Source organism: Drosophila ficusphila, unplaced genomic scaffold (genome assembly GCF_018152265.1).
Source record: "Drosophila ficusphila isolate 14025-0441.05 unplaced genomic scaffold, ASM1815226v1 contig_414, whole genome shotgun sequence".
Taxonomy (NCBI): Eukaryota; Metazoa; Arthropoda; class Insecta; order Diptera; family Drosophilidae; genus Drosophila; species Drosophila ficusphila.
Window position 1 is genome coordinate 2,445,618 of NW_025064328.1, and position 27,566 is coordinate 2,473,183.

Here is a 27,566-nt window from a genome sequence, read left to right on the forward strand (position 1 = left end):
ACTCTTATTCGTTCTTCCCTGTTAACTATTAACCTTAATCTCTTTGTAAACCTTTTTGTCTTCGTGCAAAAACAAAACAACATAAACAGCAACCCGTCAAGCAATAATTATAACGAAGAAACATTTTTATACGCATTGGAATGCATATTTTTCGAAAGTATATTTCTCTAAGCAAAATGCACAGAAGCACTCACATATAAACATTTATATATACCTAGTACTTTTAGCAATTATAAATAATTTACATAATAAATATATAGGAATATATGAAGCAAAATTTGTATACAATTAATTAAATTTTTCTTTTGACCTAATCAGCTTTGAAGTTCGACAATGGTCAGCTCTTGTCATTTGATATTCAGAGATTGAAAGTGTCCTCTTTTGATTTGATACTGAATTACGTCTAGTCTTGAATATCCATTTCCTGAGTTGCCTGCTGCATATCGTGCAGCTGAGCCCGCAAGTCCTCGGGCAAGCTGTGTTCGTTCAAGGCACTTGGATCTTCGCCATCGACCACAATCTCTTCTGGATCTGGGGCTCTCGGTAGAAAGTCTGCATCGGGAAAGAGTTTGCCAAATATCTGCCGAGCATTGGCAATAGCAATGTCATAGTCCAACTCGTAGGTCGGTGGGTCTGTGTAAAATATGTGTTCGGCGGCGGCACTTTTGTTAGACTGGACAGCAATCGTGAAATATGATCTAAATATTATTTGTGCATTTGAACGATCAAAAAGTTGGCTAGTGAAAACATTTAGATCGGCCGCAGGATCCTCGCTTGCAGCGGGTGTGGTCAAGTGGAAGATGTCTGTAAGAAACACATTTATGAAATATATGGCAACAGCCGACTACGAGTACTACGAATGCTTACACAATCCCTCGGGACAGGCTCCTGTATAATGCGATAATTGAAGTAAGATAGCTTCTCGAGCTCCATCGGCATCAACTAGTCGCAGAACATTTACACCACCGCCACCCTTGTTTAGCTCTTCGTTGCCCAACGGACTGGACGATATGAACAATCCACGTGATATGTGAGGCTTCATTTCGATGTCCTTTGAAACCGGTGAATAACCTGGGGCTGATACGACATTCTTTGCACGCAAAGTTTTTCCTGCGCTGCTCAGAAGGAACTCGTTCGAATTGGAGTCCAAGGCAATGTCTTCGACAACCCGCTTAAGGCAATATATACCGCCATAAACCGCGCATAATCGACAAAAGCATTGTGGTAGCTCTCCGCAGCCATACATGGGAAACAGGAAGGGTGTATTGCCATAACGACCTAGACTGCCCAGAAATCGCTGAGTGCGCTGCATACCCTCCTCGAAGCTGGTGCTGGGGCCGCACATGGCAATGGCTTGCATAACGCACGATGAGATCTTTTCGGTCACCCGCTGCGCTTGCAGGTACTCCAGAAAAGTGCGCCCCCGAAACTCCAGCGAATCCTCGTTGCACTTGTCCTCGCCAAAGTCATTGCAGGCGGTAAGGAATTTCATAAGCAATCGTTTCTCTACGATGGTCAGCGTCTTGGTGTTAAATACATCGCTGCGAGAGCAAGGCACAGATACTATTTCGCCGTTGTGGCGCATGCACACATGGTCGACGGCCCGGAATTCGGCGTAGCGGCAAATATTTGATTTGATGAGCAGCTGTACCAACTCCCCGGCAGCATAAAGGATGCGTGGGCAAAGATCAAGGCTGAAGCGACGGGACTTGGCCAAAACAGAATCTTTGTTCCACGGCCGTTCACCTGTTTCTGTTTCTAGGCTTTCCGAGGTGTGCCAGGAGTACCATCCATTTCGCAATGTCGAATGAGGTTCGGGTTTTTGGTCCAAACGGGCACACAGTGCATCCATGGCGAAGGAGCTCCACACATCCCCGTAGTACTCATTGCTGTCCAGGTGCAGAACCGACTTTCCAATTCGGCTGGCCGCAGCAGCGATGCAGGACTCCGTGAAGCCTGAAAAGGGTGTGATTTAATGAGTCATACGTGGTGCAAACTGGTTTTATAATATTTGCGTTTACCTGTGCCTATGACCACCAGGTCAAACTGCTCTGGTAGATCATCCGACATATTTCCCGACTTATTGTGAATAGTTTTTAGCGAAAATATTTGGACAAAATTATCTTTTTGTGAATTTATTGCGAATTTACACGCAAACAGCTGATTAGAGATGAGCAACAAACAATGACGACATCAACAAACAGCTGACACCAGTGTTAGCTAACGTTTACAATCGCTCCTGAACTTTTTGAATTTGTTAAATTTTAGTTGGAAGCCCAAAACCAATACCTTCTTATTGGACATTAAACATAGACAACAAAATAAAATGAAATCTTAAAAAAATCAAAGCTATCCAAAAATAACACACCTGTTGCAAAAAATACTAAAAAGCCGGCGAGATATTCAACAGGTGGAATAAGAATACACACATATAAGAGCAGGTGTACAGTTGTAGTTGTTTAATCGCAACCATGGAAACGGAGAAATCGTAAACAAAAGCCGGAAAATTGTGGATCGCATAATGTTCGCTCCCGCAAGATAGAAACAACTCAAAATAATGTCCTTTGAGAAGATTCTCTACAAATATGAGGAACCGCACGGTATTGGAGATGTCTACTTCATATGGCAGAAGGCTTTATTGGCCACGACTGGAACGGATGGCTCGGTGGCCTTGTACAATCGCCAGGGGCAGCTGGTGCAGCGCATCATACTCTCAGGGTTCGCTATATCCAGATTCATAAACAGTTTTCTTATAACTTTTCTCCTCCAGCCTCTGTTCGGGATTTGCCTGGGACCAAGAGGGTGATTTGCTGGGCATCATCACAAGTGGTTCCCCGAATATAACGCTTTGGGACTATAATAGCCAGGAGAAGATCAGCGTGGAGACGGGCCTGCGGGATCCGTTGACCTGCATCCTTTGGTCCAAGCAGCAGCAATTACTTGCTGTAGGCACTGGGCGCGGTAACCTGGCTATCTACAATCACGGCAGCGGAAAACGACCTACTCCTGTGCTCGGCAAGCACAGCAAGAGAATCACCTGCGGCGCCTGGTCGGCCCAGAATCTGCTGGCCCTCGGTTCGGAGGACAAAAGCTTCTCGTTGAGCAACGAGGATGGAGACACGGTGCGTGTGGTCCAGCTGCGAGACGCACCCACCGACATGTACTTTGCCGAAATGGCCAACGATGAACGGATTGCCGGGGACAATGCCATCAGCATGATCATCGGCAAGCGTACCCTGTTCCTCTACTATCTGCCCGAGCCGGAAAATCCAACGGAGCTTGGGTTCCAAAGTCGATACGGCTCGCTGATGCAGCATAAATGGTTCGGCGATGGATACATTCTGTTGGGTTTCTCCAATGGTCATGTGGTGGCTATTTCAACGCATCCCAAGGACGTTGGCCAGGAGTTGTGGCAGGTAAAGAACCACAAGGACACCCTGACAGGATTGGCCTATTGTCCAACCCTTGACATTGTTGCCTCCTGCGGTGATGACAGGTATGTTGATTTACATATGGTTTTCATTTCTCAAAAACCAACATGAATAGATAGACTAATTTATTTTACATTCTTAAGCAGCATTAAGATTCACTCAATTACGAATCTTCAGGAGACAGAACGAATCATCACCGTGCCTGACCATGCCGGGGTTCAGATGATTGACTGGTCTCCCGATGGGCAACTTCTGGCGGTGACTACGAACCATGGCACAGTTTACATATATGTGACAAAGCTACCGAACCTTTTCGCCGTGTCAGCTCCAAGGATTGTGTTGCTGAGCAGTCTGGCTGAGGTGTCCATCTACGTGTACGCACCGGACAAGTCAAAATCGCTGCCATTTCGCTTGCCACTGGAGGGAGAGCCCACCTTTATGGCCGTGGGCCCTTATAACTTTGCCGCAGGAATCGATAAGCACGTGTGGTTTTATGATCTCGGAAAAAGCCTGGGCGAAGAACCGCGTCCTTTGAGCGAGAGGGACTTTCCACGAAGCGTAGAGAGCATGAGGCTAAATGCCGACTACTGTGCAGCCCTCTGCCCGCCACAGCTCATCCTTCAGGCCATAACCGCCGACAATCCTAACTGCAAGGATAAACTACAGGCCGTTTTTCCTACCGCGCTACCCAACATGCCTAGCGATGCGGTGATTACGTGTTTCGCCCTGAGTCAGGAGCTGCTGATATTTGCAACTGATGTAAGTCGGGGCTTAGACTAAAAAGTTTTAACGAATTTAAACGATGTTTTTGGACTTTTAGATCGGCCACCTGGTGTTCTACTCCCTGGAGAAGTGGGACAGCTGTACGATCTACCGGCATAGCATGGGCATCAGGCAGCTGTTTATGGACATCGAAGGCACCAAAGTCATATTTATAGATGAGCACTCTCAGGGTTATGTCTTTTTACCCGTTGTAGAGGAGGCTTTGCTCATTCCAGATATTCCCAAGCAGTGCCTTGGTTGCTTGTGGGACCTCACGCAGCCAAACATATTTATTAGCTACGACGGAAGAATCGTGAATACGCACACTTTTGTGCGCCACTCTGTGCAGGGGACACACACCTTGAAAGTGGGAGAAACCAAGCTCAATCCCGGACAGTTTCCTCTGCTATTGTGTGGCGGGGAAATGGCCCTGCACATAGATGGTGGCCAGTATGCCACGCAGTCGCTCAGCACCCATGTCGTAAATCCCAGCAACAGTCAGACGGCGAATCTTCAGGTGCTTCTGCGGCTGAGGAACTACGATGAAGCCTACAAACTGTGCAAGCAAATGAATCTTAGTAGTGCCTGGCGAGAATTCGGGGAGCAGGCCATTGCTGATTTGGAACCTGATATAGGTAGGAAAAGACTTTCCTTCAATTAACTTCCTTCTAATATATAATGCTTGCCGTATTTACAGCCATTCGAACCTATCGCCAGTTGGGTGAAGCTGCCATGGTAAATGCCTTGGGAGAACTGCGCTACATCGAGGATTTAGACATGCTTATTGGCTGCTGTTGCACGCTTTTGGGCCAGTACGATCTGGCCAAGGAGCACATGCTGAAGGGAGTTTATACTAGAGCAGCCTTGGAACTCTGCCGAGATCTTCTGCAATGGGATCAGGCGTTGCTCTTGGCCCACAAAAATGATCCCCAGGAAGTCCCCTTTATAGCTAGGGAGTACGCCCAGCAATTGGAGTTCACGTAAGGCATCTAACGTTTTTACCTCAACATTTTACCTCAGGCTTGAATGCTTTTGATTTCTTGCAGAGGGAACTATGCAGATGCTCTTTATCATTACGAGAAGGGCTACAAGGAGGATTTGATCAACAGCAAGGAGTCTGATACTACTGCTCTAATAGAGAGTTCTCCCGAGTTTGAGGAGCATGTGCGACTTTGCAAAATGGGCATTGCTAGGACATCTATAAGAGCGGGCGACTTCAGACGAGGGGTAAATCTCTCTCACTTTTTACTTAAACAAAAAACAATAAATTTAATATTTATCTTTTCTTAAAGATTCAATATGCCGTAGAGTTGGAAGATCGGCAGCTTCTTTTTGACTGCGCCGAGCTTTTGGCCACAGTTGGACATCTTACAGAGGCAGCTGGGTTGTACGAGCGTGGTGGTTTCTATGACGAGGCTTGTGGCCACTACATCGCTTTAAAAATGTGGAACAAGGCTAATAATGTCTTACCCAAAGTTAAAAGCACTAAACTTCATGCGGCCTATGCAAAGGCGAAGGAGAACGACGGTCACTTCGAGGAGGCAATAAGGAGCTATCGCATTGCAGGCGACTTGGATGCCTGTGTTAGGATTTATCTAGACCACCTGTGCGATCCCCATGCAGCCTCTGAAATCGTTTTGGAGTCCCGGTCAATGGATGCGGCCAAACTATTGGCCAAGTTCTATCAGAAGATTGGCGACGTAGAGCAGGCGCTTCAGTTTCTCGTCATCTGTGGCTGCGTCGAGGAGGCCTTCGCCCTTGCCCAGCGACACAACAAGTTGAGGCGTCATGGAGAGCTTCTGGAGCGATATGAGAACGCAAAATCCTCTGACTATCTTGCCTTGGCTCATTACTTCGAAGGCGAAAAGTATACACTCCTGGCAGGCAAATACTACTTTTTGGCCAGGGGAATTTACCAAGGCGTTGAGGTTTTTGCTCAAAGCCTCGGCATTCAACAACGAGGAACAGGTCTCCTTGTCCCTGGCAATTGACTGTGTGGCCACATCTAACAACGAACAGCTGGCCTCCCAGCTTATTGAGTTTCTGTTGGGCGAAGTCGACGGAGTGCCCAAGGATCCACGTTATTTATTTCGTTTGTATATGGCAAGGAAGCACTACAAGGATGCGGCCAAGACGGCGGTTATTATCGCCAACCAGGAACAGCTTGCTGGAAACTACAAGTCGGCAAGAGATTTACTGTACTCCATGTACCAGGAATTGCGACGAAATAATCTATCAGTAACGGCTGAGATGAGACATCAGTTTATTTTACTACATCGCTATACATTGGTGCGAATTCACGTAAAATTGGGTAATCATTTACTGGCAGCAAAGCTTTTGGTTCAAGTGGCAGCCTGTATATCACAGTTTCCAGAGCGTAAGTGATTGTATTTTTAAAGTGTTCTTTTTAATTAATTGTTTCTGTACAGATATAATTCCAATTTTAACCTCTACGGTTATTGAGTGTCATCGGGCTGGGCTCAAGAAGTCAGCGTTTACCTATGCCTCCACACTGATGCGTCCGGATTACAGGAACCAACTTGACTCACGGTATGCAAAGAAGATCGAGTCCATTGTACGCAAGGCTCCCAAAGGAATCAAGCAGTTGCGGGACGAGATCGACGACGAAACCATGGAGTGTCCCATCTGCGACTCGAACCTGGCCAACATGGAGGTGACCTGCTACAGCTGCAAAACCACATTGCCCATCTGCATCGCCACTGGGCAGCACATCATCAAGCAGCTCATGACTTCCTGCCCGCAATGCGATTTTCTTTGCTTCCGCGCTGAGATGGAAAAGTGAGTTCTGTATTAACTTTTTGTTTGACTTTCTTAAGCGACTTCCAAATTATTTACTTGCAGCATTTTGTCAGAGAATGGAGAGTGCCCTATGTGTGGCGAGCAAGTGGCGCCGGAGCAGCTCCTAGATGTTGAGGACATTCGTCCTTACATTCTGGCTGCCTCTTAAGATCAATTCATGAAATGACTGAAGACAACGAATAGACTGCACATCACATCACAACACCAAAAAATATTTACTTATAAACTGCAAAGCACAAAATACACTTGATATATCACAAAAAAAAACTTGTTTTATATTTTATTGAAACCAAGAAACTAAAATAACCATTCAGAAATTGAAATCCAAAAAGTTTCTATTTTAATGTTCTTAAAAATTTAAAAACCAGTTACATATACCGTAACGGATGTTTTGATATTTTTAGTATTTTTCTTAAGCTCTTTAAAACGCTTTAGTCCCTTTTTTGCTTACAGCCGACACGGTTTTTGTTAGTCATAATTTCAATCAATAAACCCACAACACCCGGTTTTTGTGGCTTTTTTTTTACAAAACATTTTCTCCATTCCATTGCAAAATAATAAGAGAAACGCGTCATGTCTCAAATAATTGAAACGGGCAAATCTGATTTCATCAAGGCGAATGTGTCCAATTCGCACAACGATGCGGTCGCCTTTGAGGTGAAGTTTGCAAAGGATCTCACAGTTGCCCAGCTCAAGGTGGGTAATCCAACGGATAAGGCAAATATATGTATTGATATCCCAAAAATTGTCTACAGAACAAGCTGGAGATCCTGACAGGCGGATGTGCGGGAACAATGAAGGTGCAGGTCTTCAAAGGAGACACCTGCCTATCCACGCTGGACAATAACGACGCCCAGCTGGGTTACTATGCCAACTGTGATGGTCTCCGGTTGCACGTCATCGATAGCTTTGCTACCTTCTCATTTGACAGTGCCCCCGTGGAGAAATTCGAACTGACCACGGATCAGTACGACCAGAGGACCGATTCCGTGCGCAACTACCTCAAGCAGAATCGCATGGGCAAGTACAACGAGGAGGAAATGCAACTGGCGGAAGAAAAGAGGCGTCTTCAAGCGGAGGAGGTCCAGAAGAAGGCGGAGCTGTGCGTCTTGGGTAGCAGATGTCAGGTATATTAATTGCACCCACTACAGTTTAGGAACATTTAACTTAAATAGCGTTTTTCGTACAGGTCACAGTGCCAGGTAATCCAACCCGACGGGGAACAATCAGATACAACGGACAGCTAGAAGGAAAAACCGGTCATTTTATTGGCATCGAATATGACGAACCTCTGGGAAAAAACAATGGAAGGTAACTTTACTTCTTCGTTAACTTTTTGCTTCAAGCTCTACAAGTATCCTATTACAGTTTCGGTGGAAAAGCCTACTTCAGCTGTGCTCCAAATTACGGCGGCTTTGTTTCACCTTTGTCCGTCACGGTTGGCGATTTTCCTCCGGAGGACTTTAACATGGATGACGAACTCTGAGAATATCGGGCACGGCCACAGTTCACAACATCTCGCATCGCACATGCCACTTTAACCAAAAGACTTACAAGGCACTTAAACTATTTGTTCGCAGGAAATCACAACACTAATTTAGTTATGCCATTTTGTATTTATTAATTAAAACATCTATGTATGTATGTATATCCAGATATTCTTACAACATGATTATTCGTAAATTCTATAATCGGCTTTATCATAATTCTGATTTAATGGTGTTCTCAATTATTTTGCTTTCTTTTACATTAACTCAACCATTTGAAAACCAAAATAAATACCGGAAATAAGTATACATCTAGCATATTGTGCAATATGGATCTGGGCGTGACATTTACTTTACTGACCGCAGATTGCTGACAACAGAAACATAGAAGAGGTGAAGTTTTAGCAATGCTTACGCAGATATATATCTCTTTGTTCGAAAAGGGAGTCCAGCGTTCTACTTGAGGATATCTCTCGGCGTATATGTAATAAGCTGCTTGCTTTATATATTTATGCATGTATTATATACGTATGTGTGTTTATGCGCGTTTTGCCTAGTCCTAGTAATTATTAATAAGTTTCAATTAGCTGTCATTTAACAACAAATATATAAAACGATGCATGCTTTTCTCGAAAGTTAAGAATTACAGAAATGCGTCACAATCATGATGAAGACAACTTGATTTGCAACTATGTATATGTTTTGGTATATATAGACTGTTTTGAGCCTCCACAACTTAGATAAATGGTCGTCTTTTTTTCTACATCTCACTTGAGATCGCTCCTTCTTTAATTCCCATTTACTTTCTTTTTCGTAACACATTAAAGTATGCTTCAGAAACATTCAACAATTGCATGGAGAATGGCCCTGAATAGCCACTGGCTCGTCTTTTCCTCGGGGGTAAGTGAACTTAGTGGAAACTAGGTAACAATTGGCCACAATTGCATCTGCGTGTTACATGTTTCGGAGTGGTGTCGTTAGTAAACTTGTAGCCTTAACAGTAATATACATACATTTGTTGTCTGTGAGTTCTATGAACTGTTCAAATCGAAGGAAATAAACATAAATATCAGGTATAAGTACCAACTACATATTCGAGCACGGGTCTAATAATTACAAAGATGGTTTGGTGTTTCGTGTTGGGCACATTTCAATATAGTAGAAGATGAACTTTGGCTGTCCAATTTTCGATACAATCATTGATATATAATATTTGTTAATCATACCTTGAAAAAACTTTAGAAAAGAAATAACCCGAGTCGGATACCTATGAAATTGTGTTCTTTGATCGTTTGTTTGCCAAGCAAAATTGTTTACTGGATATCGACACATAAATGCAGTTTATAGAGCGTTGATTGGTTTCTTGTTAATATTTATTGTTACTGTTTTATTGAGTGGTGTTTCTGTTACCCTTAATTCACTTGTGTTTCATCTTGCCTCCAGCTCGATGACCAATATTGCTGGCCCATTAACTAGGTTCCTATTAATTAACGTATGTAAATATGTGCGTATTTATGCGGGTGCTAATGCATGTCAGTGTGGATAGATAGAGGAGTTTGTCTGCTTGATTGTAATGTGTAGTTATATATTCAATACGTTCGATCTACGGAGAGATGCTAACATTATTTTTTTTTTCTTGAGATTCCAGCAGGGATTCGCCGCATTGCCATCATTATTACTCATTCAATAGATACAAACTGCCCCACATTTAAACGCATTGCCAATGCCACGGCCATGTTCCATTTCATTAGAGGGTTGTGGTGCGTAGCATGGCGACTTTGCCCTCCGGCTTGCTGCTTGGTTTCTCCTTATCCGTGTCCGCCACTTCCTGCTGCTCCTTATCCTTCTTTCCAGTCGCACCCTTCTTATCGGCTTCACTGTGCCTGCCGGCAGTTAATTTGCGCACAATTAGGCTCCCGGTGTGCTTGATGTTTCGCTTCAATCGATTGCCTCCACCGCCACCGCCACCGCCGCCACCGTCTCCCTTGCCCTTTTGTCCACCGCCAACGTGAGTTCCTTTGGCTTCACTGGTTTTACCCTCAACGCCCTCTGCATCCTCTTCCATTATTGGATTTATTGGGCTAAAGTCAGCGAAGAGTGGCACATCCACAGAGTGTCCGGGCTGTGTGTCAATCACCTGCAGATCTTCCACCTCCTCGCTGGACTGCAAGTTCTCCTTGGAACTGAAGGGAGAGTACATTTGGAACGCCGACAGCAACGAGTTGGATTTCTTCTGATCCTCGCTGCCACCGGTGGACAGCCTGCTCTTCTTGCGTCGCTGGGAGCCCTGCTGGCTGGTCAACGAGCGACAAAGAAGCGAAAGCTCCGACAGCCGGGAGGTGCTGTCATTGCTCGACCTCCGACAATTGGCGGTGGATATGTTGTCGGATGGATCAGTGGCCCGCGTGGCGGCGGCGGCCGCATTCCCCTCGTTGTTCGTTTGGTTAAGTCACAGCCGGAGGTCAAAAGCAATGCGAGACGCAATGTTCTTGAATCCAATGCTGGTGCCTGCAGAGCAATCATTAACCCAGTTATTACATTATATTTTTAATACATTATATATTTAATACGCACCAGAGATTCGCTTAAAGCGCACTCCATTTAGAGAGAGACGAGGCAGCTTGCACACCTCGATTTCCCATTGCACCAAAGAGTCCGTATTTGGATCTCCATGTACGCACCAAAGAACGAATCTAATGATGATAATAGCAAATGTTATACAATGTCTGCACATTCAGTTATTTATTATTACTCACCGTTCGCGCTGCTCGTAGTCGCAATTGTTCTGGTCCAGCACTTCGCGGATCTTTTGCATTATCTGATCGGGCATCAGAGGCGAAGTGGTTTTCATGGACCATGTAAATCGTAAAACTCTTGGTTTTGCCGACTCGTCTGATGTTGTGGGACTGAAAATATACAACCAGTTTATAGTATGGAAAGTCTCGCGGTCCACAAGCGTTACAGTTATTCACTTCTGTTCTGGAATTTTGGGTGTTTACTCAGATCTTTTTTATTAAATTACAACAAACATTTTTTGTTATTTATTTTTGAATGATTTTTAATAATGAAGCTAGACATGTCCTCAGTAAGTCAATTCTGTAAGAATAGTTTTAATGGTCTGACCGCAAATTTGCTGGTGACATGAAGTTATTTAAAACTCGAATAATTATTATTGAATTCCCAGAACAAATGGCCAGCAAATGCAACTGTTAATTGAAAATTAAATAAAATTGAAATGCGTGTGGATATTCTTTTGCTCACAAATGTTTCACATCATTTATTATGGATTTATTAAATTATCAATTGTTTTAATTATGCGTTATTTCTTTGAAACTTAATATGTATAGATAACTACTGGTCGAGCCACTGAAGGCGCCCGATAATAACACGATCTATAGATAATCAGCTGTACAAATAAAATGGTCACATGCACTAGTGGTAATACATTGTTATTCCTTGAATTTAAGTTTAATTTGTTTTAATGTATCGCTTTGTATTGTTTTAGTGACTACGTGGTATGCTTAAAAACTAGATACGCTGCACGTCTGCTTTCTGCGCTCAGTGTTCAGCTTCTGCACAACAGTGGGGGATTATGAATTGCAAGATCGTTAGTTGGCTGGCTGGCTGCTTGGTTGGTTGGTTGGTTTGTTTGTTTGATTGGATTGGATTGGATTGGATTGATATCTGATTGTACGATCCACGGATACAATTTAATTCAAGCTCATATCGAAATACAAATACAGATCCATACATACATACACATACATATAAATACAAAGTTCGCTAAATAAAATTCAAGATCATCGTTACAAAATTAGCAACTTCTTTTGGTGTTTCATTGTGGTCACTATAAGATAATGATGTAGGTGACGACACCACGCACTCTAGTTCAGTTTAGATCGGTTTAGTTGAGTTGTTAGGCTTAAGTTAATTTTATTTTTGCAGTTTTATCTCACGCTCACTTCCTCAGTGACATTGTTTATTTTATTAACTATAATTGCGATACGCATTTAACATAAATATATATGTAGTTTAGGTAGTACTCGTAGGTGTAATATTTAGTAGTTAATATAATCTGTAATCGTGACAGTGACAGCAATAGTAGTCAGGGTTCTCTCTGATTATTGCATTAATCATATCTTGAATTTCTTATTTGATTTTTGTTTGTTTCGGTTTCGTTTCGATTTGTTTTGTTTTATTTAATTATTTATTGCTGGGCGCTCCTCGCATCGTTTTACAAACAATGAAAACAAAGGGTTTCGTAATTTCTGTTTGTTGTTGCTTTACTTTTAAATATATGTATATGTATCTTTAATTTATATAAATTTATATGTATAATTAGTTAATAATTGTAATAAAACATAGGCGTATTTGTGAAATTTCAATTAACGCAACGGAACTCAACGTTGTCGGTGTTCATTTGAAGGGGTTCGAATCGAAACCGGAATCGGAATAGAAATCGAAAGCGATATCATCGGATCGGCAACGGCAACGGGAACAGTATCGTATCCCGATCCGATCCGATCAGAGCGATCCGATTGGATTCGACCATATCTGTGTCTGTCTGTTCATATCTGAACCTCTCCGTCACGCGCGTTTACTCTAGGGGAATCGTTTGTTTCAGTTTCAGTTTTAGAACTATTAACAAGAAGTAGTTAATGCTTGTTTTGTTAATTACTGGTTTGGCCTAAAATTAAAGAAAAAATTTTAAACAAATTATTCACGGCTGGAAAAAATATTAATAATGGGTAAAACAAATACCAGAAATGAAACCAAAGAAGACAGATAAGAATAAAACGGAATAATGGTAAGTTTCATTTTTCATGTTTCTTCATAGAAAAAGAAAAGTAAACGCAATTGTTCTTCAACTGATAAGTACATCGTACATTGTACGTTTCACATTTATTCTCTTTTCATCTTTTCTTTTTTTTGTTTTTGCTTTTTCGTCAAAGAGCATTATCGTAATTAATTGAATCATGTATTTAATAAATGAAAGTAAGAGACAAGAACAAAAGAGCCTTCCTAGCGTGAGGTGATATAATGGAAGTACATAGTTGTACAAAGCAAACGTGGATATACAGGATTAGAAAACTACGCAATATTTATATAGTATATGTATTCGTAAGAAATCAATTGAGAATAAAACAAACTAAAGGTGTGACGGAGATTTTGAGAGCGTAGAGAGGAAGCGACAGACGTTGGCCCTTTGCTTTGTTGCCGGCCAATCAGATCAGATTATGGATTCAGTTCCGTATAGTATAACATGTATAACAGTTTGCACGTTTTCACATATGCTTGTATGTATAGTTTTGTATTTGTTTTGCACCTGGATCAGAGGCGGATTTTGAATTCGAATATTGTAATCGTTGTGGTGGTTAGAGTTCCGTATTATTTCGTTTATAGTAATTGAGTAATTGAGGAATCGATAGCCAGGCATGATAACTGGAGACATTGATGACACTGACACTTTAATATTGTTTATCGTTTATCCCAACCGAATAGCCAGTCATTCGCTGTTACTAAGGCTGAGCCACATTCAGAATATATTACACAATGTACATACATATGTAAGTAGTATGGTGGGTATGCTAACTAAATATGGGTGGGAATAAAAACGTTTTAGCAATGCATTGCGAGCGTCTAAACTAATCGACCGGACCGCCATATGCACCCCACTGCCTCGCATCCTCATCTATCCACCGAACCAAAAAAGGCACCAAAACCTAGGGGTATAGTGAGTGCATCGGACCGATGTGGTGCATATGCCAGTTCCAGTTCGTTCTCAAGCAAAAGTCCTGGGTGTTCGTTACATGAGTGTTAGGTGTTCGTGGTATATACACTGAGAGTACATACTTTCCTTCTGAAAGTCTTTCGGTTCAACAAATGAGTAAAGAAACAAAAATAGAAAAACAGAAAAGAAATTTCATATACAAAACATGTGCATATCATTAGTGGAGGATAAGTAACAATTTCATTAATATGAACTAGCTTGTTCGCATTTAAAAAAAACTTTAACCATTAATAAACTAACGCCCATAACACTTATTATCCAACATGCAAGTGCTGGTTGGTCCTTTCAATTGTCTGAGCGGTCTAAATTGGGTTATTAGTATCATTATCCCAAATGGTCAATAACTGGCGCAGTTGCTTGGCAATTATTTCGGTTAATGGGGAGCTTTTAGGGGTTGCTGTCTATATTTATCTGGAGGTTTTAGTCATTTGCCCCTCCCTCTCTCTATTTTCCTGAATTGATTTTTTATAAACAAAGTGCAGCTTAAATAACTTAAACTTGATACTGGTGTAAGGGCAATGGATTAATAAAAAGTGTCTGGAAAAATATCAAGACATCGACAACAACAGAAAATCGCACAAAAACTATAGTGCATAAATATTAAACTTCTTATTGGAACCAACTGTAGTGCGATCCATTATAAACAAATAAAAAATCTAAGGGCATTCCTTTGCTTTAAATTTGGCACATTTTACTCGACCAACGAGAACTCCCAGTCTACACTTTTATCTGTTTGGGTTTCTGTATCCTTTTCGCCGAATTCGCTGTCCTTCCTCAGAACTAAGCTCAAATAAATTACTTTCTGAAGTCTATTTAAAGATTTTGAATTTGAAAACTCTGCATATCCAACGGGTGTTTTAAAAAATATTATTCAGATATTGTGCATTGATGAGCATGGCATTGCAATGCGATTCGTAGCGATAACTTTGGGCTGGCTTCAGTGACTTTTTACGGACACATTTTGCAGAATGGACTCAGTACAAAACAGTAACATGAGCAAACACACATGGATGTATGTGCGGCAGATATGCAATAAAAAAAAAAGAACACAAAAATATGAAACATAAAATGATAAACGAGAAAAGTCAAACAAACAAGAAATAAATTAAATGAAAATAATTAAAACAAAATGATGTAAGAAAGAATAACAAATGGAAAATAAATGTATCGAATTGCAGTTTGCATTTGCTTTTCTTGTAATATTCCATTAACTGAAGAAATGAATTTGGCACTTTGTGAAATAATCGAGGCCACTTACCGTTTGCTAAAACGTGAGGAGAGTTTGGAGAAGAAGCTCATGCGACCCGGATGCGAGGAGTCGCCGGAGGCACCGCTGGTGCCCGAGTATTCCAGCGCTGTGTTGTTTCGTGCTCTGGTTTGACCTAGGGATTGCAACGAAATCAAGGTTAGAATCGAGTCCCTTACGCACTGTGCTGTTTACACAAAAACACTCTAAAAACTAACTGATTCCTTTTTATATTTTTTATGTTTTTTTTTTCGTAAACTAAGGTACATACATACTAAATTACTTCCGAGTACTGCTCCATTTTCGGGCTCAAAGTGCAATGTGAAATATACTACCTAAATATGGGTTCTATTACAGTAGAATCCGGTTATAACGACTTTCAAGGGACCGACCATTTTTCGTCGTTATAACCGGAAGACGCACTAAGCAAAAGGAGGAAAAAAATATTTTTTTTTGATTATTTTATGGTTGCTGTGTTTGTAATAGGTTTTTAAAATAAATGAAATTAATTTTTTAATTAAAACGAAAAATTTAATAAATTAAATTCAAAAACATAGGTTTTTCTAAATACTGAAAACTGAATGAGCTTATTATTGCACATATTGCATTTGGCAAATGAAAACATTCAGTTTTACTCGGAAAAAAGTAGAAAAAACTAGAAATATAACGGCACTTCTCATGGAATCGACTATGAGGTCTGCACACGCAGTGTGACGTCGGCATTGCACTTCGACTCTCTCTCTCTCGCAGCAGCGTTGTTAAGGCGACAGCTAAAACTAACAGAGAGTTGTGCCAGTGCAAGATCCTTCGTGTCGCTGCTACGCACACAAGCAAGGGTGCCGATCACTGACAAATACATACATTTCTAACAGCGTGTTTTGATGCTTAAATTTGGAACTATGGCACTGTATTTTTTCCGGCACGACGCAATATCCGGTTAAATTTTTCAATTTTCTTGCAAAATTTCATTCTTATAAGCGGTTTGTCGCTAAAAGCGGAAACGCTCTAAGCGGAGGCCCTTTCATATAACTTTGTATGGGGACCAACCAAACCATCGAGTTTTCGACGCACAACCCGGACGGACACTATAAGCGGAGTCGTTATAACAGGATTCTACTGTATCTATTTTAAAGGTTAAACAAGTTTTTAACTCACTATGGATTTTCTAAAACTATACACAGAGATCTAAAATTGTAATATAAATAATTTGAGGATTTTATTTTATTTAAAAGTCCAATTTCTTTTTTTTTTATTTTTATTTAAAATTGTGTTTGAAAATTGTACAGTTAATTAAATTTAGTTGTGAAGACCAGAGGTGTTTCAAAACTTCACTTACAATTAATTGATATATCTCTAAAAACAATTCATACCCATAAATACAAAAACGCATAAGAAGGTAACATCTACTGATAATCACATTGCACTTTGTCCATTAGGCAAAACGGTTTTACGTTAACTTTCATTTTAGTAGACACGCGATAGCTGAATGTAGACCGACAAATGTCAGATTTCTATCGTTGTTGACTATTTTTGTCGCTATGAATAGTTTTCCATCCGTATTTCCAAACACACAAATATATTTACAGGAGAGCGGGTGGGTGGATTAGGTTTAGGGCATATTGGATCGTTTCGATGGATAAAAGGCAAACGTATTACGAATCCACTTAAACAAACGTGCAGAGGAGTGCAGAATTAGATCGCTGAAATCATAAGCGATGCGATGTACGAAAACATAAAGGAACATTCAGCTAAATGGTTCGATCGAGTTGATTATATATTAACTAATCGCTTGACAAGTTAAAATAATAATAGAGGCACGATTGGTATGCAAAATGTATGGAAAAGAGGTGCAGTGCGGGAGATAATTGGGTTGTTCTATCGGATGCAGTATGAAAACAGTTTCGGTTTCGAAAAAAATATAAATAAACAACATTCAGAAACTCCTTAACATCTATGAATGAATTTGGCCAAGGTCGACCTTTTGTTTTTTTTGGTTTTAGTAGAAGGAGGAGGTGTGGATAAAATTAAATTATTATTATTAAAACTAATAAAAATAAGTGAACAGAAAACTCACCAGAGTGAAAGGTTGAACGTGATGGAACATTCCTTGGAAAGTGTCTGCTTGATTTAACAGCCGATGCCATTCTAAGTCGATCGAACAGACTATATATGTACAAGTACGATACATATACACACATAGGTATGAATGGAAATCAAATCGAATCAGTATCGAATCAGTTCGTCGGAGAGTACATTCAAATCCAATGAATCGCATTTCGGGAAACGAATATGATTTTATCAGTATAAGATTGTAGGTTTTTTGTTTGTTTTTCCATAAAATATTTGTTGATTGTTTTTGTTTGGCAATGTGTTATCGTTTGTACAAAACCGTTCGAGCGTTCGTCACATGTTATGATCGTGTTGTTGTGTGATCGTGAAAGATGTTTTGGTGAACAGAATGATCAATGGACGTAGGGCGTTGGGTCATCATCATCAAGTGGGATAAAATCGAGTAGAATCGGTTGGTTTTTGGAGGTCCAAAGCGTTACCCAAGTTGCGTCATTGGCCAATCGTTGGTGTTTGTATTTCGTGTTCGTATTTCGTAATTGTTTTCGAGATCGGTTAGGTTTGGTTTGGTTTTTGGGTTTTTATGTAGGATGGCGGCAGGCGGGTGTAGATAGATGGTCATAGCAGCGCGAATCAAGCAGTTCGTTTGATTGATGTGACAAATTGATGACGTTAACCAAGGGTTTATGGTTTTGTATATTGTTTTATCGATCACGTCGCAGACATAAACAAAATGAAAAGAAAAAAATAAAAATATTTCATGTAAATTTTCTTAAGAAGACAAGCACTTAAAAATAGATTCTTATAAATAAAATCGAATACGACAAACTTCAACTGTTTCGTTGGTTTTATGGACATGAGCATATGCAAGAATGTAGTATAGTATATTGGAAAGCTCGGCAAACAAGAAGATAGAATCCTCCAAACTACATGAAAGCATTATTTGATGGGACATGCGTTCGACTGGCTATCGCAAATCCACGTTCTTCGAAGTTCATGTACTTCAGATGGAGCACATTCCACACTGGATCTTTATTTATTGATAAAATCTAATAAGCTTGTCTATGTTATAAGTCCTAGTACGCGATACTCGCAGAAAGGGATAGGAGTTATTGTTGGAAGAAATACGCACGTAGTAGTTAAACGGTTAGATACATGGAAGTCGTACATTGGAGAGCATATAATAATTATGTTCAGGTACAAAAGTTACAACAGCAGCACAATAACAAACTATATCAAACTGAGCTTTAAAATTTTGATAGGCAGTAACATTAACAGTAAACGAAAACACACAATAATGGAAAAAATTCAATTATACTGGCGATGGTAGTAGAGTCAATAGAGATTTACTGACAGAGACAGACATGCATGAGGAAACAAACAAAATAATGAGTTCTTATTTTAGAATCTTAGACTTGGATCGCTAAATTGCGCGCGACTTTTTGGTCTTTTCCAATGCGAATACGAAATAAAAAACTATTCACATGATTAGGGTGTAAATTCGGTAATCGATTTCAGTTTACTGGAACACCAAATCGGCATAATTAAAGCAATAATATTTCTTGGCATCGCCGACAATTGAATTTCGTTCAAATGAATCACAAAATATGCGAAAGTAGACCAACAAAATTAGAAAAATAAAACCAAACCGTACGCTAGTTGTTCATACTTAAGCAATATATCTGTTTTATGGAAAGGGTCGTGTTCGCTTACTTTACATTTTACCCAAATATTACGTGTAAAATAAGAACGATCAACACACATCGAGTCGATGTAAATAGCAATACAATCTTTAGTTTACGCTAGCAATGATTGCAATGAAATTGCAATTATTGTCTACTGATGCGCCCACGACCCTTGGTTGAATGAGGCACAATAAATATCTCTTAACGTAGGATTGCATTTTCACTCACCAAATTTGTTCGATTGGTTTGGTTCGGTTCGAATCCAAATTGAATTCAGTTCAAACCACATTCATTTCATATTTGCATTTGCATTTGCATTTTCATTTTCAAATTGGTTTGATTGTCGATTCGGTTAGCAATATTTGTTGAATTGTTGGATTGTTGTTGGTTTTTTCAGGTTTTCAATTTGCATTACGAGTACGATCGAAAAGGTAGTTATAGTAGAGTAGTACAATAATTGAGCGAGCGTCGATAGGAGGACGAAGGAGGTTGTTGCAGATTCAGATTCAGATTCGTAGGTGGTGGTGGTGTTATTTGTAGTTGCGGATATAGAACGCCACAAAGAATGGATGTACATATGTGGTAGTGTAGTAGTTATCAAAATTAGACATTTGGTTTGTAAACAGACAATGTTCAAAATTGTAAAAAACATGAAAAGATAAGAAATTTACATTATTCAATTGATCAAATTGTTAGGTCGTTAAAATTACATTGGATAATTAGATAAATACAAAACGATTAGAACGAAACTAGGAAAGGCCAACACTATAAACTAATAGAAGAGTGAACAGTTAACAACAAATCAAACGGATTACCTAATAAATACTTAAAAATACAGTTATAAATATAGATGTTATAACCTAACGACCAACGCTGAGCTTCATCCGGCGATAAATTTGACATTAAAAACTTAAACACAACCATTTCAGGAAAATCTTAAGCTGCGTCACAACCGATTTTCCACAGTCAAACATTAACATATCACGCACAGCACAAAAATCTCTAAGGAACTAAAAACTTTCCTTACCCTTTCTATTTTTTGAATATTTTATACTATTTGATACTTCAGGGATAGGTTTTCTAAAACATCTATTCGTTTTTTTGAGGAACACTATAAATATATGGTTATACACAGCCTAAGAGAACTTAATTTTTTTTTCACTTGATAATTCCAATTTATGATTTTAATAACACCGAAGGTCTAGCGATTATACTCAGAAGGAACCAGACATATATATTTAATATGTATGAAAGTGCTAGTGGTTTCTTTTTTGTTTTTCGGTAGCGGGTCTATAGAGTTCATGATGACTGATACTGAGTCGATGATTCATGGAGATGATTTTGTGAAATGATTGTCGAAATGCACAATAATTCTCTTAAACAAATAAAATGCCAGCCAATATTGAAAATGATAAAGAACAAACCGAAAGCAGTTGAATTTTAAATAATCCGTTAATCAAACTAACAGAATTTTGTTTGTTTACTTGTTGCGTTTCTTTGTTAATTACTCAAGTGTATACCTCGTTCCAAGCGGATCATTCGAGACCGAGACGCATCCGTCAGCAGAGGGGCGAGGGCTCGAGACTGACGCGCTCTTGGTATGACCTTTTCCAGCGGGAGCTGCGGATCCACTGCTGGTTTTGTGCATGTTTCAAGTTTAGGCCGAAAAGTGGTAGAATCGTAATCGTAAATATGACTTTGTTTTGAATTTGTTTGGTAAGAGTTTCGTTTTCTTTTTTCGATAGAACCAAATGAAATGAATGTTGAACTAAAGTAAAGTAATTTTTGAATGTGCCAACGGCACGGCAACTGAAGAGAACTGAACTGTGCGTGACTATATACAATTTAATGTCGTTCGTATTCACGTGGAATCTTGAAACGATCGCCTCTACATCTCTGTATTGATGGGAGTGTAAGCTGCTGCGTTTGCTAGATGCTTTTCTAACCTCCGAATCCGATCGGATCGTTTTGCGTGCGAACCAAAGGCAAATAATACATAATTGTGGCAGGCTTCACAGCTACCGACTGACTGAACAACTAAATAAGCCTGCCAAACGGGGAATGTGATGCAAACAATAACCAGGTATTTCGTACAGCAGTTTTGAATGCAAAACTAGAACTCATCGTTCTATATGCTAACAGCAGACCCAGCTCAACTCTCACGTACTTTGTCTCTGCAGGAATAACATTGGTTTTCTCCGTCGACGAAGTCTTCTCATAAAGCGTGGTGGAACGGCGTGGAATGATGCCACTTGTGCCGCTGACCGTGCGATTGCCGTTCGTCGGGTCGTACTTCGTTGCCGTTCGCGGCTTGGCGGGACTGTTCAGGGCTGTAAATGCAATACAAATAGATAAATAAATGCTCAAATGAAAAAATTACTCCCTCCATCGTCTGGTTTATACTTACTGGTGTCTGCCGTGGTGAGCATCTTCTGGGTGGCCGAAGCGGGTCTCTGATTCTGAGCGGCCAGTCGCGCTGTATTCTCCTTGATCGTAGCCGAATCGATCGTGTTCTGACGTTTGAAGTTGCTGCCACTGCCAAAGACAATTTAATGCTATAAAGTGTTATCATAGTTATTGATGTGCTACTTACACTGATGCACGATCCGCCGCTGATCCTGCAGCATTGTAATTATTGCTTGGATTAACCGCACCCACGGCTCCCGTGGCAGCTGCCACTGTGGCTGCCGCGTTTGTCGGTCCAACACCTGCAAAGAGATATAATTTTCACATAAAAAATAGGTTTGAAATTGGCTAAAAATTTGTCTTAGTAAAAACCATCTTGGACGGACCAACTTGTTTATTTCCCTAATGACTTAGGCAGTTTTTCTTTTCCTGCTTGTTAACTCTTCAATACTGTATCACACAAACAGACATTTAACTTTTTATTTACTCTAGAGAATATAATTTCTGTTATTCTAACAGTAAATTTTTCAATTGTATGTAATTGACTGACTATCAAGAGGTAAAATGAAGACAGCACATTAATGTTCATTGATTTTCTGGCATATAAGTAGGTTTAGTAATTCATGAAGAAAAGTTAGACTACTACTATTTGGAATACAATCAATTGGGATGCTTATTTAGTTTTCTAATTTTCAAGAGGCCCGTACAAAATAGTTTTAACTGTTAATAAGAGAAAGGTAAACCGTTAGCCCCAAAGCGGGACTTACGCAATGTTTCCGCACCAGACGAGGCTCGGCGACTAGGCTTCGTGCTGGACGCCGATATGCTCCTGTGGACACCCCTGTGCGTCGGACTCTGCACACTCGCACTGCCGGCATTGGCACCCGCATCATTGCCCGAGATGTTGCGCAGCGAGAGCGAGGATCCAGATCGCGATCCATCACTTTCCGGCTGCGTGGTAAGAAACACTCAATTTAGTTGTAGTTCCCCGGCCCGGATGGAGTTGGCGTAACTTACATCTGTGCTCTTGCGACCCAGCAGCAAATACGTGGCGAAAACGTCGTCATAGCGCACCTGGGATAGCGAAGCCTCGATCTCCGACCGATTGTAGCCCATCGCGACTAGAGCTTCTGAGCATCGCGATGCGGAAATGACAAACAATTTGGTTGTGAGTGGGTGATATTCAAAGACATTCAATGGACATTTTAATACGTTTAGATAGCGCATGCAAATTCATTACAGTCATTACATTATGTATTTGGCTAGAAGGTCGCCGATACTCGAAATGATATGGTTCAATTTGGAGTAGCCGGAATTGTGTGTTCTGTTGGCCTTCAACTGAACAATTGGCAGTTAGAACATTGGGTAAGAAACTAGGTATTTATGTATTTAGACCATGCAGCTAAATGAAATTAAAGTAGTCAGGACCCAAACCGGATGCATTTCTACACTTGTATTCAATGGAACGCGCCGTCTCAAATTGAAAGAAGTATTCTTCTCAAAGAACCCATTTTATTTTTGATTTGTGCACATACCGACAACTATTTACACAGGCAACAGTTAATACAAATACGAAAAAAAAGTAAAAGAAAATAAAAACGAAATTCGATTTCCCTTGGCAGGCTGTTCAAGATTGTATAATTTTTTAAGATTATCCGTTTTCTTGAGCTGGTTTGTTATCTGAAGTCTTTTCCTGGTCGGCCTGTTTGTTGAATTTGGCGGACAAAAAGTGAGAAAGAGAACAGAAAGTTGAGGGTTAATGCGGAAATCTGGACGACGAACTTTATCGTATCCACTACACGGATTGCATACATTTTTGGGTGGACGTGAACCCTTCCGCTCGTCAATGAGAAAGTTCACCATCAACATCAAGTTGTACGCACTACGCCGAATTGAGAGCGAATTCTTGACACCGGTTTGTGGCCCCGCAGCTATGTGAGAATTTACAAACAAAACACCATGACGGCATATGAATTTAAAATACAACCAAAGGAATAGCACAACAACTGGGAGATCCCGAAAAAGGAAGTCCGTGAACAACATTCAACTACAAAATCAAAACAACAAGATTTTAAAGAAATATTTGACAAAGATATTAGTAAGATTACATAGCAAATACAACGATAGAATACAGTATAATAAAAAAAGCAATTGGCAGGCAAAACTCCAGTCCACACACAATTCGTTAATAATATTAGTAATGAATTTTGTATACAGTACCCGTCTTACCTATCCGCTTGGGATCGGCTAAATCGGCTTTGGGCTCAATGTAGGGCTTGAGTTCGTCCTCCTCAAACCCCATGTTCATCCACTTATCGCCCATGATTGTTTCAAGACTAGCACGCTTTGCGGGATTCAGTACTAAGAATTTGCGGAGCAAGTTTTCGCAGTCAGTTGACATATAGAAGGGAATTCTGTAGGGAGTGTAATGGCAGTTAGGTTTTGCTCAGCACAGTTTTATCGTTATCTTATCTTCACCTATATTTGCCTCTGAGCACGCGTTCGCGCAGTTCCCTCAAGGTAGAACCGTCGAAGGGCAGGGAACCACTCACTAACGTATACAGGATGACGCCCAGAGACCACACATCGACCTCCGGTCCGTCGTACTTCTTGCCCTGAAACAATTCCGGAGCCGCGTACGGTGGACTGCCACAGAACGTGTCTAGCTTTGAGCCGGGAGTGAACTCGTTCGAAAATCCAAAATCAGCGATCTTGATATTTAATTCGCTGTCCAGCAAAAGGTTTTCAGCTTTTAAGTCCCTGTTAATAAACGATTTTGATTAGTTCAGAGCGACAATCAAGTTTAATGGTATATATATATATTTTTGCTTAAATATACTAATTAAATTAGTACGGAACTGATCTTACCTGTGTATTATCCTCTTCTGATGACAGTATTGCACGGCTGAGACGATCTGTCGAAACTTGACACGCGCCTCCTTCTCCTTCATGCGTCCGTGTAGAACCAGATAGTCAAAGACCTCGCCGCCCGACGCGTACTCCATGATCAAATAGAGGGTCTTCTCCGTTTCGATTACTTGGAACAATTTAACTATGTTGGGGTGATCCAGCATCTTCATTATTCTAACCTGTTTGCCAAGTAGGATTAGTCAGAAAGTCAATGCAATATTTTAGGCTAAACAAACCTCTCTGAAGAGTTTCTGTAGTGACCCAGGATTGAGTTGGGTCTTGTCAATTATCTTGATGGCGACCTCCTTGCCCGTGGGCAGGTGTTTCGCTAATTTCACCTTGGCGAAATTACCCTTGCCGATCGTCTTTATGAGTTTGTATTTGCCGATATGCTCTTCCGTAGCGCGCCATCGCATGGGAGCACTACTCCGCATCTGCATGTTAGGCGAACCCTGTAATTTTAAGGAATCAAGATTAGCAACAGTTTTATTTAGTAGTGAATATCAGGGACTGGTTTATGTGGACAAGTTATCTAGTAATCCCCAAAAGGTACTCTAGTCGCAGGTCTAGTTCATTCTAATGGAAATCTGTTATAGTTATTAACCCTTTCAGAAAGTAATATTTTCATTAACTCAATGATGATGATGTTGAGAATCGATAAAAAAATAGAATGAGTTTATGGTTTATAACCCTGAATAGTTATGGTTTACCTGTGCAGCATTGTTGCTGTACACATTGCTGCGGTTCGCCACCACGCTAGGAACGTGGCTTGTACGATGTCCCACAGGCGGAACATTTGACCCGGATCCCGATCCGTGTCCCGACGTGGACCTTGGATCTACGCTAGATCTAGTCGAGCTGGTCACCTGCTCTGCTCGACTGGAATTGTATGGCGGAATCGGAGCCACGATTGGCCGCTCCGAACGCCTCTTAGAGCTGGCGGCACTACTTCCGGCTCCCGAGGCACCAGATGCCCCAGAGGAGGCGGCATGACGGTGTGAGGACTTCTGGGCCAACAGAGCTTCAAATTGTCGCAGGTTCTCCTCTCGCCTCTTGGATGCCGAAATGGTGGTGGCCGTTAGTTTGGATGGAGCCACTCCGTCCACTACGCTGCTGCTGCTTCCGCCACGACTAGCCGACGCAGAGGTGGATGAGGTAGAAGAGGAGCTTCTGGCCGCCGGAGTGGGTGCAGTGCCGGCTGGCCTCCACACCGCCGGCTGCTTCTCGTCCTGCAGGTGCTGCTTTTGCTTCAGGGTGGCCCTCATGGCCAGCACCGTATCGTTATTCTTGGTATCTGAGGCAGTACGTGCCAGTTTGGCCTTTGCTGCACTCGATCCGTTTGCGGCTGCAGCCGAATTCTTGGAATAGGCTCCGATCGAGTTACGACCGTCGCTGCCACGCTGGAATTCCGATAGCATCAGCTCGCTGCTGTCGTCCAATTCGCCAGCCCGCCTGCCTCCCAAGTACTGGAAATCGTTCTCCGAGGACATGTCACTGATTCCGGGTCGTAGAAGGTTTTCCGTTTCACCATATCGTTTGCTTTGCTTGCGTTTAATCTCCAACTTCATCATGTCCATCGAAGATTGGGATTGCTGCTGCTGCTGGTTTTGCTGCTGTTGCTTGAAGCTCTCCTCTACGTTGTGGATGTGCTTCTCGATGGAGCCGAGGGCAAAGGATACACCGGCATCGTCTTCGGTGGAGAGAAGGTTGCGTGGCAGCGGCTTTTGGCGTTCCTTTGGCTTGGGATGTGGTTGCAGAGTGGGCAGGGCGGATACGGCAATCCTGGGCAATGGAGTGGCCTGCGTGTCATCACGACGACGCAGCTCCACTATACTATCGTCTTCAATGGCTCCCGCTGCCTGGAGATCCTTACTGGCAAGATGTGTCCGCTGCAGTTCCATTTCCGTTTCCGGAAAATTGTCACAGCTATTGTTGTTGTTGTTGCTCTGATTGCTAGAGGGCGCCACACTGAGCTTGGGCGGTGCAGGTGCCGCCCCCTTGCGGGCGGCATATAAACGCACACTCTTCCTGGTGGCATCGCCGCGGTTCAAGTCAGGTGTGGTTGTAGTGGTGGCCTCCATTGCTCCTCCGTTTTGCTTTTGGTTTCGGTTTCTCTGAGGTTTTTCTCTTTTTTCACTTGTTTGTCGTGGCACTACCTCTGCGTGTATGTGTGTTTGTTTTGCTGCACAAGTACTTGTTGCTCGGAGAGATCGCCACTTTTTCTTGTTTCCTTCTTTTTCAACTAGCGCTTGGCGTGTTTATTGTTCTTACACTGTGAGTTTGGGAAAAAGTATTGAGCTCGAGTTTTCGTTTTACACAGAAAGTCGCAAGTACAATGCAGCAGCTAACACCAACAGGGAACTGCTTGCATGTGTGTTTACATTGGGGCTTTCTAAATTCTCGACGGAGCTTTTGTTTGTTTTTTGTCGCCTAACCTAACCAACACACAACAAGTCGCAGTTGTTGCGCATTAAAACCTCGAAAATGAATTAAACACACAGTTAGCAGCAGGCAGCAACTTCCATTTGGATATATATGTATGTATGGGCGGACAAAGAGTGTATGCGTGATATTTACGACAACAGGCGGACAAGAGCTAATCTGTCTCCCCGGTGACACTGAAATAAACACACGGCAACGAGCTGGTGCGAAAGGGAGAGCAACATACCTACACACCTCCACCCAGTCAAAGAGAGTGTCCGAGAAAGAGAGAGCAAGCACCAACACTCTCGCACATACACCTGTGGTGGAGGTGAGCTCCACTGAGTGTGTTTGTTTTCTCTCGGTCTCTTCTACTTCTACTGCTGTTGCACAAGCTCAGCTGGGTTGCTCTCTCTTTCTCGCCCTCTCCCTGTCACTCCCGTGTGTGTGTCACGCTTTTCCTGCCCTCTTTCCCTAACATCCCCCCCACGCGCTCTCTTTTCTGTTTTATGATTCATTTGCCTTTTCGCTATTTTCCTT

At 41.5% G+C, this 27,566-nt stretch overlaps 5 protein-coding genes across 27 annotated transcripts in view; 2 read left to right on the plus strand and 3 right to left on the minus strand.

The window, feature by feature from the left end:
• Positions 1-121: 121 nt before the first annotated feature.
• Positions 122-2,188, minus strand: LOC108094898 (rab proteins geranylgeranyltransferase component A). The gene is made up of 3 exons (XM_017195743.2): positions 2,022-2,188; positions 868-1,956; positions 122-804 (listed from the first exon to the last, which is right to left on the minus strand). The coding sequence occupies exons 1-3, from the start codon at positions 2,068-2,070 to the stop codon at positions 404-406; spliced, it is 1,539 nt and encodes a 512-aa protein (XP_017051232.1). The 5' UTR covers positions 2,071-2,188; the 3' UTR covers positions 122-403.
• A 136-nt stretch (positions 2,189-2,324) lies between these two features.
• Positions 2,325-7,273, plus strand: LOC108094934 (WD repeat-containing protein 19). Its single transcript, XM_017195794.2, is given in 10 exon segments — positions 2,325-2,718; positions 2,771-3,496; positions 3,578-4,190; positions 4,252-4,828; positions 4,891-5,173; positions 5,240-5,420; positions 5,486-6,100; positions 6,102-6,570; positions 6,623-6,992; positions 7,056-7,273. Coding segments are annotated over 10 exon segments (4,101 nt in total). The 5' UTR covers positions 2,325-2,557; the 3' UTR covers positions 7,162-7,273.
• A 190-nt stretch (positions 7,274-7,463) lies between these two features.
• Positions 7,464-8,809, plus strand: LOC108094831 (tubulin-folding cofactor B). Its single transcript, XM_017195623.2, has 4 exons — positions 7,464-7,709; positions 7,769-8,140; positions 8,203-8,324; positions 8,382-8,809. Exons 1-4 carry the CDS (start codon positions 7,587-7,589, stop codon positions 8,497-8,499), a joined length of 735 nt encoding a protein of 244 aa, XP_017051112.1. The 5' UTR covers positions 7,464-7,586; the 3' UTR covers positions 8,500-8,809.
• The window catches only part of LOC108094826 (MAP/microtubule affinity-regulating kinase 3), a 30,977-nt gene continuing 12,020 nt past the window's right edge, over positions 8,610-27,566 (minus strand). For 4 of the 23 annotated variants that reach the window (XM_043208192.1, XM_017195603.2, XM_043208191.1 and 1 more), the window contains exons 2-17: positions 25,316-26,877; positions 24,842-25,057; positions 24,564-24,784; positions 24,174-24,455; positions 23,916-24,109; positions 22,713-22,825; positions 22,463-22,646; positions 21,883-21,997; positions 21,697-21,824; positions 21,457-21,619; positions 20,810-20,923; positions 17,612-17,682; positions 15,550-15,673; positions 11,257-11,406; positions 11,075-11,193; positions 8,610-11,008 (exon numbers count right to left, since the gene is read on the minus strand). In XM_043208192.1, the coding sequence (XP_043064127.1) occupies positions 10,950-11,008; positions 11,075-11,193; positions 11,257-11,406; positions 15,550-15,673; positions 17,612-17,682; positions 20,810-20,923; positions 21,457-21,619; positions 21,697-21,824; positions 21,883-21,997; positions 22,463-22,646; positions 22,713-22,825; positions 23,916-24,109; positions 24,174-24,455; positions 24,564-24,784; positions 24,842-25,057; positions 25,316-26,686 (3,624 nt within the window). In that variant the 5' untranslated portion in view covers positions 26,687-26,877 and the 3' untranslated portion in view covers positions 8,610-10,949. Of the gene's footprint in view, positions 11,009-11,074; positions 11,194-11,256; positions 11,407-11,746; positions 13,188-15,549; positions 15,674-17,611; positions 17,701-20,809; positions 20,924-21,456; positions 21,620-21,696; positions 21,825-21,882; positions 21,998-22,462; positions 22,647-22,712; positions 22,826-23,915; positions 24,110-24,173; positions 24,456-24,563; positions 24,785-24,841; positions 25,058-25,315; positions 26,878-27,566 lie in introns of those variants that run through there. The other 19 variants (XM_043208194.1, XM_043208195.1, XM_043208193.1 and 16 more) reach the window with 19 other exon arrangements.
• On the minus strand, positions 10,248-10,700 carry LOC108094735 (RNA-binding protein Raly-like). Its single transcript, XM_017195482.1, has one exon. The coding sequence runs from the start codon at positions 10,698-10,700 to the stop codon at positions 10,248-10,250; it is 453 nt and encodes a 150-aa protein (XP_017050971.1).